Here is an 18,713-nt window from a genome sequence, read left to right as displayed (position 1 = left end):
AGGAGATGTTCGGTTCAATGGACAAGGGCACTACCCGTGCACCACCACTACACGCAAAAGGTGCCGATGGTGCTTGACGACGTCGCAGGAAAAACGCACTAAACTTGTATGTGTAGCCTGCCAAGTGCCTCTTTGCATTACATGCTTTGCGCCTTTTCATAAGCCGGGATAAAATTCATTGACAAAGGATGACCGCCAAGGTTTGCAGAGGGACAACGTGTGTCCCACATTTGCCCATGGCGCCAAGTTATCAGGGGGACAGGGTGTTGTCCCGCCCATTTTTCCGATAATATTCTTTTGCGAGCAATATTAAATTTTTTTTGTCGTTCCTATATGTGGTACAATTTCTTTGAGAAACAGTAGTGCACAAACCATCATTAGATTTTTCGTGCCTGATAAAGGGTTAATACACAGAGAAATTAAGAGACATAGACGGTAACAGTTACGCAGCAGAAATGAAAGGTTTGTTACTACAATTGACAAGGCTACTGAACATTAGTCGAGGCTGTTGACATCATATGCCTATGACCACACAAAAGGAGGGTTAAAGGATTTTGCAGCAGCTAACAGCCATGCTGACACTCTTGCATGAGCAAAGCAAACTCGGCAAGACATGCAAGGTGTGCGTCGTGCATGTTGTGCAAGATAACATTTTGAACACGTACAACCATGTTATTGACGGTTGGACTATCAAGATTGACCATGGGTGTTGGGCTTTGAAGCCTGATGCAGTCCGACGTCAATTTCCAAACATTCCGAGATACCTATCGAGAAAGTGCAAGAGGCGGAAATCACCAAAGAAGAGAGCCAGTGTACTCAGCAACACAGTGCCTGCTATTGCCCCATCGGTGGAGTCCCAGCTAGAGGTTTGTGAAACAATGCCCGATTCCGTGCAGAGCATTGGTTTCGCACAGATTGTGGAAAAAGCGTTGACACAGCTTCCCAGAAAGGCAGCCTTTGAGGAGGAGGTTGGAAAGCATCGAGAGGTTGTCCTTTAAGATGCGGGAATGAAGGCAGGTGTTTATGCCATGCTGAAAGTTGCCGTACAGAAATACCTCGTTAAACCGTACCCGCTAAAAGATTAGTTTTGTTTTAAAAGCCGTGAAGTCAAATCCCCGACTCGGCGGCCATTGAATACAACGCGCTTCGTATCCACATAAACCGTACCAGCTTACTGTGTGTGTCTAGCGTGAAAGAGATTGTAGACAAAATCCAGAATGATTCCCGGCGCCGGTGGTTGTTTTGGTCAGCGGTGCATGCCAGCATGAAAAAATTTCGGGAGAGGGGGGGGGGGGGGCTGCTACGCCCTTGCTCAGCACAGCACAAAAATTGGACATTGTTCGTGCTATCGAACGTGATACAAAGACGTTGGTACTGGCACGTGCAAGGGATCTACCGTTGACTACGGTGTGTGGCATTTGGAATGCGAAGGAGAAGTTGCTCCAGAGTGCAGCTGCGACCGCGAAAAAATGACGGCTACGAGGTTCTTTTCCGGATGTGGAGGAGGCACTCGAATGTGGTTAAAAGTAGCATGGTCGAAAAACCTGCCTCTTAGCGGGCCCCTACTTGTGCAGAAAGCAGTGGTCTTTGCTCCGCAGCTGAACCACGATGACTTCGTATGCAGCAAAAAGCTGGCTGGCGAGGTGTAAGGTGAGGCACGGCATAAGCACGAGGACACTTTCAGGAGAAGGTGCCACTGGCAACGTAGATGGCACAGAACAATGGCGAAATGGTCAGCTGAGGTAAATCTTGAAGGACTGCGCATGCAACGACATCATCAACATGGACGAGTCTGCGCTGTTCTTCAAGCTGCTGCCAGACAGAATGCTTGCGTTCAAAGGTGAGACGTGCAACAGCGGCAAGCATGCCAAGGACAGGATTTCAGTTGCTTTTGGAGTGAACATGATGGGAACTGAAGAACTTCCACTTCTTGCAATTCGGAAGTCAGCCAATCCGAGATGTTTCAAAGGCGCTCAACTGCCATCTGGAGTCGTCTACCGCAGCAATACAAAAGCGTGGACTGCGAAACTTTTTGAGGAGTACATGCGCCTCATTGACTGCTGTTTTTCGGCAGCGCACGTTGGGCTGGATAACCGTGCGGCTCTGAAGTTGGTGTTCCTGCCTCCTAATACCTCAGCAATTACCCAGCCCTTGGACCAAGGCGTCATTCAGGCTGTGAAACAGCTGTACAAAAAGAACCTGCAGAACAGAATTCTCCAAGCCCTAGAGTGTGGCAAAGTTTTTGCAATAGGCCTGCTGGGCGCAAGTCACCTGCTGGAATGCTCGTGGTGGCAGGTTGAATCGACAGTGCAGAACTACTTCAAGCACACTAGCTTCCAGTGTGTGCCGGTGACGCGGAGGATGCTAGCGACACCGTCGACCAAGCTTGTGAAACACTGCTTGCTGAAGTGCAGGAGCGGCAGGGTGTTACAGAAGGCATTTCCTTCACCGACTTTAGACATAGACAGTGTAGTTCAGACTTCTCCAGACATGTCTGATGAAGCCATCGTTGCCTCTGTTATGGTAGAAGTGTTGCCCAACTATAGTAATGAGGACGACACGAAAAGCGACAGCACAGGCTATTCAGGCCTGAAAGTGGCAAAAGCTGCACCAGCATGCTTCGTGCAGCGGCAGCGCTTCGCATTTACATTTTATTGATGCGAGAGTTGTGCTTTCTGTTTCCAAACCATAAAACAAAATCATAATGCTGCCTGAAAGGATATATATTATTATACCAAAGAGTTAATTCGAATTAATGAGCTTTTACTATACGTTACTTCAAATGCCTTTCCTCACCGACCTGTTATTGACATTTCATGGTTAATTATTATGTATGCATGCTTCTACCACACACAGTACTTACTGTCAGTGTGGACAATGTTTATTGAATGACAGACAATGTGCTAACCCCCGTATTCAGAAATGCACCTTGACTTGAACAAGTGTGGATCAAGGCTACACTCGACTTGAGCAGGCTCAAGGCAGCCATCACATTTTTAAACGTTCCCACTGCCTTCCTTAATCAAGTCAAGCCTAAGTGACGGCACGGTGTGTCTGGGAGCGAGGCTATCAGACTGAATGACTAATAATATCTCATGCATCAGTAGCACTGACGATTTCCTAAAAGGTTTAAATTGCATGTTTGCTGACAGCCACTGGCAAGAAAAAAACAAAACAGAAACAATGCACGAAAATAGTTGAAACCATCTAAGCCAATCCACTGCCACTCAGCAGCATTTAAAAAAATAGCATCGGAGGTATTGATGGCACAATCGGGCTACCGGAAACCGGCACCGTGGTTCACACCTGAGGAAAAGTCGCTTCTCTTGAGCTTAGTAAACAACTACAAAAAAGTTCTGGAATCTAAGAAGACCGACGTCGCATCACTGAGCATCAAAACCAAGGTGTGGAAGAAACTTTCTATGGAGTATAGCGCACAGCATGGTGTCACGCCTCGGGACTTCAAGCAGCTAAAGAAATGTTGGGGAAACATGAAACAAATGGAAAGAGAATTCGGAGGAGAAAAGAAAAGTTCACAAGACGGGTATGCAATCTTTTACATGGAAGACTAGCATCATTGTGTACGACATTGAAATTGTGTTGCCAAGCTGCGTGTGTGGTGTCAACAGTATATTGGCTTCGGTGATTTCGTACTAGCTGAGACACGTGTTATTTAGTGCAAGAACGATGCAACACTAGTATGCATAAATGACACAAACAGCGCATCGTCCTGTGTATTTGTGTTATTTGTCTCCGCATTTCAATGTTGTCATGCTAAATAACATTGACTTTTTCGCGTGTTCGTACTGCACTGCTCATACATGCGTGCTTCATGTTGGGTTGAGATTTGCAGGTGGCTGAAATGGTGCACGGTACAAAAGCTTTTTGCTCAAAGCGATGAACACGATATGTGAGCACTTCCTCGCGCTATGCATAAACTGGAACACATGATCGGGTTCACATTGGGTGTTAGGTATTACCCTTGTCACACGGGCACCCGCGAACTCCACTGTGCATGAAGCTCCCTAAAGGAGATTTACGACAATGGAGTTGCAGCTGTGCTGCACAGCACAGTGCGAGCTTTTGACGGGAGCCGCATACAACAGAAATGGTGCCGCTGCGCTTACCTACTTTTGCCGGCAACCATTCACATATACAGTCACCGTTAAAGTAATCTATAAGTAGATCTTTTTAATGCAGTATGCAATCTAATTAAAATCACAGTGGGAAGTTTGCTGTATTTTACAGCAAGGCATAGCGACCACACAATGCTGGCCACACAGCACTCTTGCCATAATGCAAAAGCGCATAGCTATATGCTTCTTTAGGCCTTCGTGTGCCCGCAAGGCACCAGAAGTTCCTGGGTCAGCATCATTTACACCCATCCACAGGAAATTTGACGATAGCTCTTGGGCAGGCCATCATGCAAATGGCGAATGGGCAGCCTCCCCAAAGAAACGGGTGGAGACGGCCCAGGGAGGCCACCATAAGGTGTACAGGCAACCCTCCCCCACACAAGGGCACAGGGCAAGGTTCATGTGCGCAGGCGGAGACAGCGCAAGCATAAGAGGTGGCGGGAGAGTTTTTTATACCTTAACATGCAAGGAGGCCACACAGGAGGGAAAGTAGGAAGAATTGTATCATATTCTTCAGAAGCACAGAAGCAGAATATTGTGGTGGCATGCCTGGAAGAAACTAACCTGCATGCTGCTGAGGCACCCCCACCCAGCAAACAGTATGTCTGGACTGGTCTGAACTGCACCAAAGGGAAGCGGAAGCCTCAACATTCTCAGCAGGGTGGATGCGCAGTGGCAGAGAGCCACTGGGACCTGCGATGAGCACACATGGGCAGCGGGGCTGATCGGAAGAGTCAAAAAGGCTCTCAGATTAGTGTACCTCTAGACGGGCAAGGATGTACAGAAGAGAAACACATAGACCCTGACCTGCATGGAAAGGGACATCACTGAACTAGGCAGGCCAGTGGTGGTGGTGGGAGATTTTAATGCCCACACTGAGGCCCTGGATGGGACAACGGATAAGGCTGGCAGGCTGCTGCTCAAGAGGCTAAGGAGGATGGGCCTGGTTTTGGTCAGCACAAGTTAAAAATGCCAAGGAACGACCACATGGGCACAACGCAACATGTCATTTTGCATTGAGTACTGTATCATGTCACCCATCTTCCTCCCATATCCTGCCCATATGAACACTTACAGAACAGGGGAGAGAAGTCTTGGCAGCGACTACCATAGTATATCTCTGTCTTTTGGGTCTTGCCCACCCAGGACAGAGTCCAGTGTGTCAGTGGTGAGCTTTAGGACCCTGTCCGACAAGGCTGTAGGCAGTGGTGGCTCTGCTTGAAGAGGAAGCTATACACATGGAGGTGCAAGATTACCAACACTACCAGCACTGGGTACAGCAGGCGCTTTGCAGTGAGTGTGGAGCTGGCCAGGTAGCTAGAGGCCAAATGAAGCACCAGCGTAAGGCCTAGTGGAACAGGGAGGTCACCACAGCTTTGGCCTTCCGCAAGCAGTGCTCCTGGCAGCATCGGCTCGCTCTGCAGCGTGGATACCCAGGTCTGCGAGCTGTGGGTGCTATACCAGGTTGTGAGGAACATGGCGACAATGGTGCAACAGAAGATGAGCGGAGTAAACGGGAGGTTGCTGCAGACCATAAAGGAAGCCGAACGCGACTCTGGCGGAAAGTTCCGGCAGCACATAAAAAGCCCAACAGGTGAGTTACATCCACCCCACCAGCCAGCTCAGGAACCCAACCACCAAGGAGGTAACTGCTCCTGAAGAATGCCTCCGCCTGGTTGAACAGTACATGGCAGCTAAGCTGCAGTCTGCGGACGGCCCCCTTGAGTCGCAATGGGGAACCTACTGGGCCTATTCTACGCAGGGTGAGCTGGATCGAGCTATAGAGCATCTGGCAGGGGTTCGGTAGGTATTTTCCCTATGCTGCTGAAGCGGGCTGGGAAGCTGACGCGGAAGCTCTTGCTCGAAGCGCTAAATGACATACTGGCATCTGGAACAGTGCCAAAGGCCTGGAGATGCATGCAGTTTTCCAGTGGGGCAGCATGCTCACCCACCAAATTAAGTTCACCAAAGGGCTGAGGCAGGGCTGTCCAATGTCGCCGCTCCTCTTCATGCTGTACGTATCTAGGATGGAGAGATGCCTGTCAGAATCTGGGCTGGGTTTCGAATGAATGTATATTGTTTAATGGCGCAAGGGCCAGGTATGGCCAAAGAGCGCCATGCCAGTGTTAGTAAGCTTGCAGTGGAGCAATGAGTTTGACGACGTAGATGAGACGTGGCTGTAAAGGGGCCTAAAAATAATTGCTGTAAAGTGCATAAAATCTATAGATAATAAGATTGTGGCAATGGCTAATGAGGTACTATGAACATGTAGAATGCATTTCGAAGGAATGATACGATTTACAAAATATGACAGATCCAAGAATTGGCCAGAAGCACGAGTGCCTAAACAGAGCCCTTGGAACACAAGGGCCTGGAGGCATGTGCTATAATAAACTATCACAGCTACATCCTCTGGAGAGAGGATGCGCTACGAACTTATTGGGCTAATAACATGTAGCACAACATCATTAAAAAAATTGAGGACTGCTTTGGCATTAAAAAGCAGTTCACCAATAAACATCATGGGATGAAGAGGGATATTGTAGCTGTATGCTACAGGAAAATGTTTCCTTCTCTCGGTCTCGGCTTCGCGACACTCCAAGAGGATGTGGAGGACGGTCAGCCTCTCACCACATCTACCACAGGTTGGTGGTTCATCACCAGTCAGCAAAAAACTGTGGGTGCCGTACGTGTGTCCTATTCTCAGGCGACAGAATAGGACGTCAGTTCGTCATGTTTTCGTTACAGGGGGCCAGAAACCTATCTGTGGTTTAATGAAGTGAAGCTTATCTGTTTCAGCGTTCCACAAGCGTTGCCAGTGGCTTCGCAGTTTCTTTCGCAAGGTTTAAAGTCTGTTACAGGGACAGCAGCTGTAGGGTTAAAAGTGTGCGATGTTATTGACGTGGCCATTTGGTCGGCAAGAACATTGCCCTCGGTGCCTCTATGCCCAGGCACCCAGCACATAATGACATGCTGGTTAGATGCATATGCTCTACACATAACAGAATAGAGCTCAATGAGTACAGAATTTTTCTGGTTACAGGGTGACTTCAAGGCTTTCACGACACTTTGAGAGTCTGTAAATATGACAGTTCTTTGAAGTTTTGATTTCTTTATATGCTTTACAGCTGACAATAGTGCGTAGGCCTCAGCCGTAAAGATGCTTGTTTCTGGTTGGAGTACGCCAGATTCTGAGAAGGACGGACTGACAGCTGCATAAGATACTCCGGCGTGTGATTTAGAAGCGTCTGTGTAAAATTCTGTGCACGAGTACTTGGACTGTAATTCTAGGAAATGCATTCGAATTTCGACCTCTGAAGCGTGCTTTGTAACCTCTACAAAGGATATATCACATGCTACTACCTGCCATTCCCAAGCTGGTAACAGCTTGGCTGGAGGCATTAAGCGATGTTCGAGGAGTGGGACATGCATTTCTTCGCTCAGCTCCCTGACACGCAATGAGAAAGGCTGTCTTACAGAAGGACGATTACGAAAAAGTGTAGCACACATGATATCATTAATGGTATTAGAACACGGATGCTCATGATTAGAGTGAACTTTGAGAAAATATGAGAGGCTAGTGTGTTCTCTGTAGATGGAGTGACCACTCATTCGATTCGACGTATAAACTTTCAATGGGGCTAGTTCTAAACGCGCCGGTGGCCAGGCGGATACCTAGATGGTGGACGGGATCTAGGATCTTTAGCACGCTAGGGGCGGCAGACTGATATACCACAGCACCATAGTCCAATCGTGATCTAATGAGACTCTTGTTAAGATTTATTAAGCATTTCCTGTTGCTGCCCCATGTTGTGCGATATAAAATTTTCATTAAGTTCATTGTTTTTAGGCATTTCACCTTAAGATATTTAATGCGTGGAATAAAAGTAAGTTGAGCGTCAAGTACAATGCCTAAACATTTGTGCTCTTTGTTCAGAGGTATTTGTTGCCCATACAGTTCAACACAAGGATCTGGAACCAGACCTCTCTTTCTTGTAAAAAGAACACAAGAACTTTTGTGGGGGTTCACTTTGAATCCGTTTTCGTCTGCCCACTTGGACACTTTGTTCAAGCCCTGTTGTACTTGTCTCTCACAGACTGTGATGTTGCAGGATTTGAAACCTATTTGTATGTCATCTACGTAGACGGAATAAAATATAGCTGGCGGTAATGAAGCACGAAGCGTGTTCATCTTCACAATAAACAGTGTGCAGTTGAGCACACCTCCTTGGGGTACACCAGTTTCCTGTATGGATTTACGTGACAGTACGTTGCCGATTTTCACACGGAAGGTATGTTTAGACAAATAGCTTTCTATTCCGTTTAGCATATTTCCACGGATGCCCATTCCGACAAGTCTCGCAAAATTCCGTAACGCCAAGTTGTGTCGTACGCCTTTTCCATATCGAGGAATATCGACAAGAAAAACTGTTTATGTACAAATGCGTCACGGATATGTCCTTCAATGCGCACAAAATGATCAGTTGTGGACCGCCTTTCTCTGAAGCCACACTGATAGGGATCAAGCATTGTTCAGCTCAAGAAAATGTTTAAGTCGGCGATAAATCATTTTTTCAAAAAGTTTACACAGCCAACTTTTGAGAGCTATCGGGCGTTAACTTGCCGCCGAGGAAAGGTCTTTGCCCAGCTTCAAAACTGGAATAACAATAGCTTCCTTCCATGAGGATGGCAGGTATCCGGCTGTCCAGATAGAGTTGAAAAGTCCCAGAAGTGACATCTGTGTGTCAGTGTGTAAGTTTTTAATCATGTCATACATGGTTCTGTCAGGTCGCGGTGCAGAGCTGCTGCATACGCTCAAGGCAGCTCTCAGCTCGGCAATAACAAAAGGACGATTGTATGGTGCGTTCGGTTGGCATTTGCGATCCAGTGACTTAAGTTCAGCTACTTGTTTATATTTAAGAAATGATTCCGAGTAATGCATGGAACTTGACACACGCTCGAAGTGTTCGCCCAGAGCGTTGGCCTGGTCTTCCAAGGTATTACCATGGTCGTCAACTAAAGGTAATGGGTGGATTTTCTGCCCCTTTAGCTTTCTTAGGCCATTCCATACTTTACACTCTTGGGTATAGGATGTTATGCAAGAGAGAAACCTCTCCCAGCTAGCCCTCCTTGCCTGTCACCGCATACGTCTTCCCTGTGATTTTACCAGTTTAAATTCGATAAGATTTTCTGCAGTCGGGGAGCGACGCAGTGCGCCCCTAGCTTTATTTTGCTTGTTTTGTGCCAGTCTGCACTCCTCATTCTACCAGGGAACCTGTATTTTACATGATAGACCTTTTGTTTGTGGAATGAATTTTTCAGCTGCGTGGAATATAAAACCTGTAAAATACGCTACTGCATCGTCAATACTAAAACCATTGACAAAATCTGGTGATAAGTAGGTTGCCTCTTTAAAACCTTTCCAGTCAGCTGATTTTATTTTCCAACAAAGGGCGTGGGATGGACTGTCACGCTCTGCTATCATGGTCAGTGTCACAGGAAAGTGGTCGCTCCCGAATGGATTTTTGACGACATTCCATTCTATATAGGGAAGAAGGGTAGCAGAGCTAATCGCTAAATCTATGGAAGAAAATAAATTATGATGGATGTTATAATAGGTGGGCTCTTTTTTGTTAAAGAGACACGCACCAGAGGTTATTAAAAACTTCTCGATAAGCCGACCCCTGGTGTCACACCGGGAGTCTCCCCACAAACTGCTGTGAGCATTAAAATCACCGGCAAAATGTATGGTTCCGGGAGCTGGTCAGTTAGCGTGTAAAATTCCGTTTTGCCGAGTTTGTAATCTGGCGGTATGTAAATAGAACAGATAGTTACCAACTTGTTGAAAAGTATCGCTCGCATGGACACCGCCTCAAGTGGTGTCTGAAGAGAGAGATTCTGGCAAGCAACAGATTTATCCACAATTATTGCTACACCTCCGGAGGAGGCAACAGCAACGTCACGGTCTTTACGGAACATAGCATATTGTCTGAGGAAGTTTGTGTGGGTTTTAGATGTGTTTCCTGAACACACAACACTTTTGAATTATATTTATTAAGGAGTTCCCTAATATCGTCGAGGTTATGGAGAAGTCCTCTCACATTCCACTGTAAAATTTGTGTGTCCATTTTGAATGTGTTTTTGTGCTGTGTGTTCAAGAATGCCAAGTTGGCTCACGGGCCCTTTGCAGGCGCCGATCGCGCCGCTCCTTAGGCGCTGGCTGCGCCCTCACGCTTGTTGTGTCCATGTCCTCTTGCGAGGTGCTGGACACGTGCTCTTGCGAGCGGTTAGTTTGACGTGAAGGCCTCGTCTCGAGGGACGAGACCTTGGAGGCCACCAGCTGGGCTGGGTTTCGACCTTAGCTACTCGCAGTTGGGCATGCTGAAGATGTGACGGCTGCCTGCACTCTTCTAAACAGATGATATTGTTCTGCTTGCAGGCAATAAGGGCGAGCTGCAGACTATACTCAACATCTGTGCAAGGCAGGGCTCAGCTTCAGCGGCCACGCGTTTCTTGCCTCGGGAGGAGGAGCATGTGTCACCTCTGTGGCTGCAGAACAAGCCGCTAGGGTGAGTGGAGAGTTACAGGTACCTCGAAGTGACAGTGGCGGCAGCGGCCAACAATGTTCGTAAGTATGAGGTGGAGTTGCGCACAAAAGCCTTGGCGCATCGTGTTTTCCTGGGGCCGAGGGCTTTGTGGGCCTTCAGCCGATATGAGGTCACCAGGAAACTCTGGAAAAACGTAGCAGACCCGCCGCTCACTTTTGGAAACGCGGTGGTGTGCCTCTCGTCAACAACCCGACTGGTTATTTGCTGACATGATTGGCCGCCCTATCTCTCCCATTATTTGGACCGCTTTTGTAAGAGACACCTGATATAAAAGACAATCGGTTGTAAAGGACAAGTCCGTAAATTTTGATCAATAACCTCGCTTGTAACAGACATTCTAACCTTACATGCGTTGTTGTCGGCCACTGAATGCAGTCACGTCCGTTGTAGAAGCAAAAGGAAGCGACAGACGTGCGCATAGATCAGTCAGCAAAAAAAAAAAAAAAACATTAAAGGCCACTGCAATGGGAATGCTTCACAGAGAAGCACTTCAAGCTTACCGCTAAGGGTATGTAGCGCGCCACTACACGCCACAGTGATCTGACCACAAAAGATGACGATGACACACAAGCACACTTGGTGAGTGAGCAAGGAATCGGCTGTGACAAGACCAAAGGCCTGCGGCGCTTGGTCCTGCTCCCGCCAGATTGAGCGGGCCCGCTTTAAATATAGTACATGGACATCAGGCCTCAACGTCTGTCTGGTTTTTCTTCACCCAGAGGCACGCAACTCTCAGAATGGTTCGGAGACGAAACTTTAAGCCACCGGCACGGCGGTGAGTGCGCGCGGAAATACCGTAAAGAGTCAAAGATAAGAAAGTTACGAGGGAGAGTGAAGTTGCAGGGAGTTGCATGAAAAAAGCTATGGTCCCCAAGATATGCGTGACGGCGCGCACAAAATCTCTTAGGTCATAGAGGAGCGGATTTTGCTTTCCCACCCGCCTAATGGATGGCGGTAATTACCTCTGCCACCGAAGCGGCAGAGATTATGAGGCCGGCTTGAGCGAGCTAAGAATCAGCAGAAAGTGAGGCAATAGCCAAGTTAAAACCAAAACAAGCCGGTTGTCGTTATGGGCAACAACAGTCTGAGCTACAAATCTCAAAGGCTATGTTGTTAGAAAACTATTTTACCCATCTATTTCACCATTTTTACATCCCTGTATATTTTTTATTTAGTTTCGTTATAATTTCTTAGTTTTGCTTCACTGGGCAGGTGAACCACACGGGCAGGTGAACCACACGCAGGTGACCCGATGAACCCGATCAACAGTGTATAGCCAAATCGCCATCGCCCTAGCGTTCCAATTTTCTTTCTCCATGTGCTGTTGTGCTATTGTCTGATCCATGTGCAACTGATCTTCACATGCTTCATCGACGTGGACAGCCATTCACTGTCGTTGCCTGGCTGTCACCACCTCTGTACGGCGAACATCTCCATAAAGCGCCGTACTTTCCCGACTGTTGCAAAAAAGTTGGACATCACTGCGGATATAAAGTGCGTAATGAAGCAAGCTGACGCCACCAGGAAATTTGGGTTGTCTAGAAAGATGATCGGCAGGATTTGGATCCAACGAGAGAAGCTGTTAAAAAAAGCGCCAACCAGAGCAAGCAGATTGAAACTGCGCAAGTCATCCCCACATGCCTTAGAAGCGCTTCTTTTGTGGATACAGGATGCGCGGAGCAAAAACATACTGCTCAGCGAACCCTTGGTTCAAGCCAGTGCCAGGCAGCTGATGTTTGGCCTTGATTTTAAGGCCAGTCAAGGATGGTTCAACCACTTCAAGTGTAGCATGGAATCAGCTACAAAGCTGTTTGCGGTGAAAGCAAGGCTGCCGATAAAAATGCCGTAAGACAGGGGAAAGACGAGACATTGCCAACATTGCTGAGGGGAAGGCTTGCGATGTCGTCAATCTGGATGAGTCATAAACGTTCTGCCTTGCTAATCAAGATTGCAGTGGAGGCAAAAAGTTCAAAGATCATATTAAAGCTATGTTCTGTACTAATATGGACTGAAATAAAAAAAGAAAACATTCTGGTTATTGACAAGTCCAAAAAACCACACTGCCTAAAGAAATACTCTATGAATGTAGAGTACACTGCAAACAAGGCCACATGGACGACAGCTGAGATTTTTAACAAATGGCTGACTAGTTTTGATCAGAAGATGGCACTGAAAAACAGAAAAATTCTCATGTTTCTAGACAGCTGTTCGGCACACATGAAAACCCCGTCACTGAAAGCTGTTGAGCTGAGCTATTTGCCACCCAGCTGCACGTCCTTGCTACAGCCTCTGGATAATGGGGTCATATAAGCTGTTAAAGCAAAAAACAGAACGGCTTGTTCAACGGCTGCTGTTTGATATGCTGCAGAAGCGGGAAACAACAATCAACTTGAGGACATCAGTTGAATTGCTAACTGGCTCCTGAAACGATATTAGGAAGAGCACTGTGAGAGGGTGCTTCCATAAAGCGGGTTTTAATCTGCAGCAGGAAGACACAGACGAGGACATTGCAGACGAAGACTTCGATTATGTGGATGAGGAGTCAGAATCTTGGCCAATCATTCAGAGGAACTTCAATGAGTCGGGTACATTTCAGGGCTTTCTTGAAGCGGATGAATGAATGAATGTGTGTGGTTTAGTGGCGCAAGGGCCAGGTATGGCCAAAGAGCGCCATGCCAGTGTTTGTTAGTTCGCAGTGAAGTGATGAATTCTGAGAAGTAGATGTGACGGGGCTGTAAAGGGGCCTAAAAATAATCGCTGTAAAGTGCGTAAAATATACATGTACTAAAATCATGGCAATAAATAATGAGGTGTACTATGCAATGAAGAATGCATTGAGAAAGAATGACGCGATATTTAAAATATTTAAGATGGAGTGATTGGCAAGAAGCACTACTGCCTAAACAGAGCCCTTGAACCACAAGAGCCTGGAGGCATGTGCTTATACAAAACTACTATCACAGCAGCATCCTCTGCAGGGAGGATGCGCTATGAATTTATTGGGCTTATAACATGCAGGACCACATCGTTCAAAAAATCGACGACTGCTTTGGCATTAAAAATCGGTTCTTCGCCAAGAAACAGAATGGGGTGAAGCGGGACATGATATCGGTACGCTTGTGAAAAATATTTCTTTCTTTCTGTTTCGGCTTCCCGGCACTCCATGAGGACATGGAGGACAGTCAGCCTCTCACCACATCTACCACAGGTTGGTGGTTCACTACCAGTAAGCAAAAAGTTGTGGGTGCCATATGTATGTCCTATTCTGAGATGACAGAATAGGACATCAGTTCGTCGTGTTTTCGTTACGGGAGGCCAGAAACCTAACTGTGGTTTAATGAGGTGAAGCTTATTGTTTGTTTCAGCGTCCCACAAGCGTTGCCAGTGGCTTCGCAGTTTCTTTCGCAGAAAAGGCTTCAAATCTGTTGCAGGAACAGCAGTTGTAGGGTTAATAGCCTGAGATGTAACAGATGTGGCCATTTGATCTGCTCGAACATTACCCTCAATGCCTCTATGACCCGGCACCCAGCATATAATCACATGCTGGTTAGATATATACGCTTTACACAGAACGGAATAGAGCTCATTAAGTACAGGGTTTTTGTGTTTACAGAGTGATTGCAATGCTATCACAACACTTTGCGAGTCTGTAAATATGATAGTCTTTTTGAGTTTTGATTTCATTATAAACTTTGCAGCCGATAATATTGCATAGGCCTCAGCCGTAAAGATACTTGTCTCCGGGTGCAGTACACCGGATTCCGAAAACGATGGACCGATGGCTGCATAAGATACCCCCGCATGTGACTTGGAAGCGTCTGTGTAAAACTCTGTACACGAGTATTTAGATTGGAGTTCTAAGAAATGAATTCTAATATGTGCCTCTGGCGCGTGTTTAGTGACCTCTACGAACGATGTGTCACACTCTATGAGCTGCCACTGCCACGGTGGCAACAGTTTCGCTGGAGCCACAGGACATTGTTCAAGAAGCGGAACACCCATTTCCTCACTGAGGTTCCTCACACGCAAAGAGAATGGCTTTCTCGCGGCAGGTCGATTATGGAAGAGTGTGGCAGCGGTCACGTCATTTATAGTTGAATAACAAGGATGTTCAACGTTTGCTTGTACTTTCAGGAAATATGTAAAACTGCTGTATGACCGTTGCAGATGAAGCGACCACTGATTCGACTCTACGTAGAGGCTCTGGATTGGGCTTGTCCTGAAAGCACCAGTCGCGAGACGGATGCCCAAGTGGTGAACGGGGTCTAGGATTTTTAACGCACTTGGCGTTGCAGAATTATAAATTATAGACCCGTAATCAAGGCGTGAGAGGACAAGACTGTTATAGAGGTTTAAGAGACACCTTCGATCACTGCCCCATGTTGTGCGCGATAGAAGCTTTAGGAGGTTCATTGTCTTTAGGCACTTTGCCCTCAGACGCTTAATATGAGGAATAAACGTGAGTTGTGAATCTAAAGTTACTCCCAAGAAACTTGTGCTCGCTGCTTACAGAGAGCGCATCTCCTTTGATTTCAATAGTTGGGACTGGCGTTACGCCTCTCTTGTTTGTAAAGAGTATGGAAGTGCTCTTCTGAGTGTTAACTTTAAAACCATTCTCATCCGCCCATTTGGACAATTTGTTTATTCCAAGCTGCACTTGTCGTTCGCAGATGGCAATATTGCATGACTTGAAGGCTATTTGTACATCGTCGACATAAATGGAATAAAACATTGTGCGTGGAATGACTGTGTGCAGGGAATTCATTTTTACTATAAATAGTGTGCAACTGAGCACGCCTCCCTGTGGTACACCGGTCTCTTGGGTGAATGACTTAGAGCGTTACCCACTCTTACGCGGAATGTGCGATTAGATAGGTAACTTTCGATTGTATTTAACATGTTGCCACGGACACCCATCGTGGAAAGATCTCTGAGAATGCCGTAGCGCCATGTCGTGTCGTAAGCTTTTTCTAGGTCGAGGAACACTGAGAGGCAGAACTGCTTATGTATAAAAGCATCCCTAATATAAGACTCAATGCGAACAAGGTGGTCTGTTGTGGACATACCTTCCCTGAAACCACATTGCAAGGGGTCTAGTAGTTTGTTATATTCAAGGTAAGAGATTAAGCGCCTGTTTATCATTTTTTCAAATAGTTTGCACAGGCAGCTTGTTAGCGCAATTGGCCTGTAGCTGCTGGCTAGGGATGGGTCTTTGCCTTGTTTGAGCACGGGGATGACTATAGCTTCCTTCCACGAGGACGGGATATACCCATCTGCCCACATGGCATTGAAAAGATACAGGAGTGTTTTCAGAGCTTCAGGATGCACGTACTTAATCATTTCATATATGACACGATCACCGCCTGGCGCCGAGTCATTGCAGCAAGCGAGGGATGCCTTGAGTTCAGTTAAAGTAAATGGATAGTAGTAGGCCTCACTCGATGAACCTTTACGTTTAAGGGGCTGTCGCTCTTCGCGTTCTTTGAACCTCAGAAATGCTTGTGTGTAGTGGGACGCACTGGAAACATGTTCGAAGTGTTCGCCCAGACAATCTGCCTGGTCTTCCAGGCTCTCACCTTGGGTACTGACTAACGGTAATGGGTGTACCTCCCGGCCTTTTAATTTATTTACTCGATTCCACACTTTTGTCTCATCCGTGTAAGAATTTATACTGGAGATGTACTTCTCCCAACTCTCCCTTTTAGCACGTCGGCGTGTTCTTCTACCCTGGGACTTTATTTGTTTGAAACTAATCAAATTTTCAGCAGTTGGGGAGTCGCGAAGTCGTCCCCAAGCTTTGTTTTGATTTTTCCGTGCTTGTTTACATTCCTCATTCCACCACGGGATGCGACGTTTATTCGCTAGTCCATTAGTTTGACGGATGCATTTCGTGGCAGCGTCAATAATAAAGCCTGTAATATACGCCACAGCGTCTTCTATATTAAAGGAGGCAATATCATCCGTGCTTAAATACGTAAGTTCTCGGAAACGTTCCCAGTTAGCTGTGTCAACCTTCCATCGGGGAATGTGTGGTGAGCTTATATCTTGTTTTGTTAAGTTTAATACAATTGGGAAGTGGTCGCTCCCAAAAGGGTTCTTGATAACTGACCACTCCAGGTACGGAATCAGTGTACTAGACACGATACTTAAATCTATGGAGGAGTATGTGTTGTGCGCCATGCTGTAGTAAGTGGGCTCTTTCTTATTAAGTAAACATGCTCCTGAAGAAAAGAGAAAGTTTTCAATTACGCGTCCTCTCGCATCGCAACGAGAGTCTCCCCACAATGTGTTATGTGCGTTTAAATCTCCGACAACTATGTATGGTGCCGGAAGTTCATCTATGTAGTTCTGAAATTCGGTTTTATTAAGGTCATAACTGGGAGGGATGTATATAGAGCTGATAGTGATTAGCTTGTCAAACAGCACCCCTTGGACAGCAACTGCCTCTAGGGGTGTACAAAGTTTTATTTCCCGGCAGGCAACACCTCTGTCTACTATGATAGCTACACCACCGGATGACACAACAGTGTCATCGCAGTCTTTGCGAAAGATGGCGTATTGTCGGAGAAAGTTGCATTGTGTGGATTTAAGGTGTGTCTCCTGAACACACAGCACCTTCGGATTAAACTTGTGTAGGATTTCTTTGACGTCATCGAGGTTGTGTAGGAGTCCTCTGATGTTCCACTGTATTATTTGTGTATTCATGTTGGAAGTGTTTTTGTGCTGTGTATAAAGGAGACTAACTTAAGCTACAGAGCCCTTGTCGGGCCCTGTGATGCGGGCTTTTTCTTTTTTGGAGCGATCGCGAGATTCTCGCCGCTCCTGAGGCGCTGGTGGCGCCGTCTGGCCGGTTGTTGTGTCCATCGCCTCTTGTGAGGCGCTGGACACGCGCTCTTGCGAGCGGTTGGTTTGACGGGAAGGCCTCGCCTCGAGGGACGAGGCCCTGGAGGCCACCAGCCCGGAGGTTGATGGCCCCTTCTTGTGAGTTGGCGGAGCAGCGCTAGCTGCAGCCGCCGAGGGGGCGGATGGCGTCACTGCCGGCTCGCTGCTTGCGGGCCGGGCAGGCGCCGGAAGCCGTTGTGTCGCTGCCCCCTGACGCGCCACATCGGCAAAGGTGTTCTTGGGCAGGTATGATACCCGCCTACGTGCCTCCTTGAATGTGATATTTTCTTTGACTTTAATAGTCACAATTTCTTTCTCTTTCTTCCATGATGGGCACGACCGTGAGTATGCGGCGTGCTCACCATCACAGTTGACACAATGTAGAGTGTTATTGCAAGTTTCGGAGGAATGTTCATTGGCACTGCACTTAGCACAAGTTTGCCGGCCTCGGCAGTTCTGTGAACTGTGCCCGAATCGCTGGCACTTGAAACACCTCAGAGGATTTGGCACGTATGGCCTAACACGAAGTCTGAGGTACCCGGCCTCGATGGACTCGGGCAGGACACTTGAGCCAAAAGTAAGTACTAGGTGCTTGGTCTTGATTTCTTTGCCGTCGCGCCTCATCTTAATTCTTTTAACGTTTATCACATTTTGCTCACTGAAGCCCTCCAAGAGTTCAGCCTCGCTTAGCTCCATTAAATCATCATCTGAAACAACGCCGCGCGTGGTGTTCATAGTACGGTGTGGGGTCAGTGTTATTGGGATGTCCCCAAATGACACTAATTTCGGCAGTTTTTCGTATTGTATCTGATCGCGGAGCTCTAGAAGCAGATCACCGCTTGCCATTTTTGATGCTTTGTAACCTCGGCCAAGAACTTCAGTGAGAGACTTCGAGACAAGGAAGGGTGAGATCATTTTCACTGTCTTTTCAGGCTTATCAGAGTGGATGACGTGAAATCGTGGAAAGTTTTGTGTTCTGTTTCCAAAAAATTGAAAAACATCTTCGGTGCGCCCTCGTTTGTGAGGGCGATCAGGGAGTTTAGGGAAGGCGCTGTCCATGAGTATAGCTGGGATTTTCAGCAGCGAT

The 18,713-nt window shown here is 47.0% G+C and overlaps 1 protein-coding gene across 1 annotated transcript; it reads left to right on the top strand.

The window, feature by feature from the left end:
• Nucleotides 1–1,782: 1,782 nt before the first annotated feature.
• Nucleotides 1,783–2,658, top strand: LOC119449130 (tigger transposable element-derived protein 4-like). The gene has a single exon (XM_037712315.1). It carries the CDS (start codon nucleotides 1,783–1,785, stop codon nucleotides 2,656–2,658), a length of 876 nt encoding a protein of 291 aa, XP_037568243.1.
• The last annotated feature ends 16,055 nt before the right edge of the window (nucleotides 2,659–18,713 follow it).

Source organism: Dermacentor silvarum, chromosome 4 (genome assembly GCF_013339745.2).
Source record: "Dermacentor silvarum isolate Dsil-2018 chromosome 4, BIME_Dsil_1.4, whole genome shotgun sequence".
NCBI lineage: Eukaryota > Metazoa > Arthropoda > Arachnida > Ixodida > Ixodidae > Dermacentor > Dermacentor silvarum.
The sequence above is the reverse complement of the archived record's forward strand: the minus strand, read 5'-3'. Positions and strand labels throughout refer to the sequence as shown.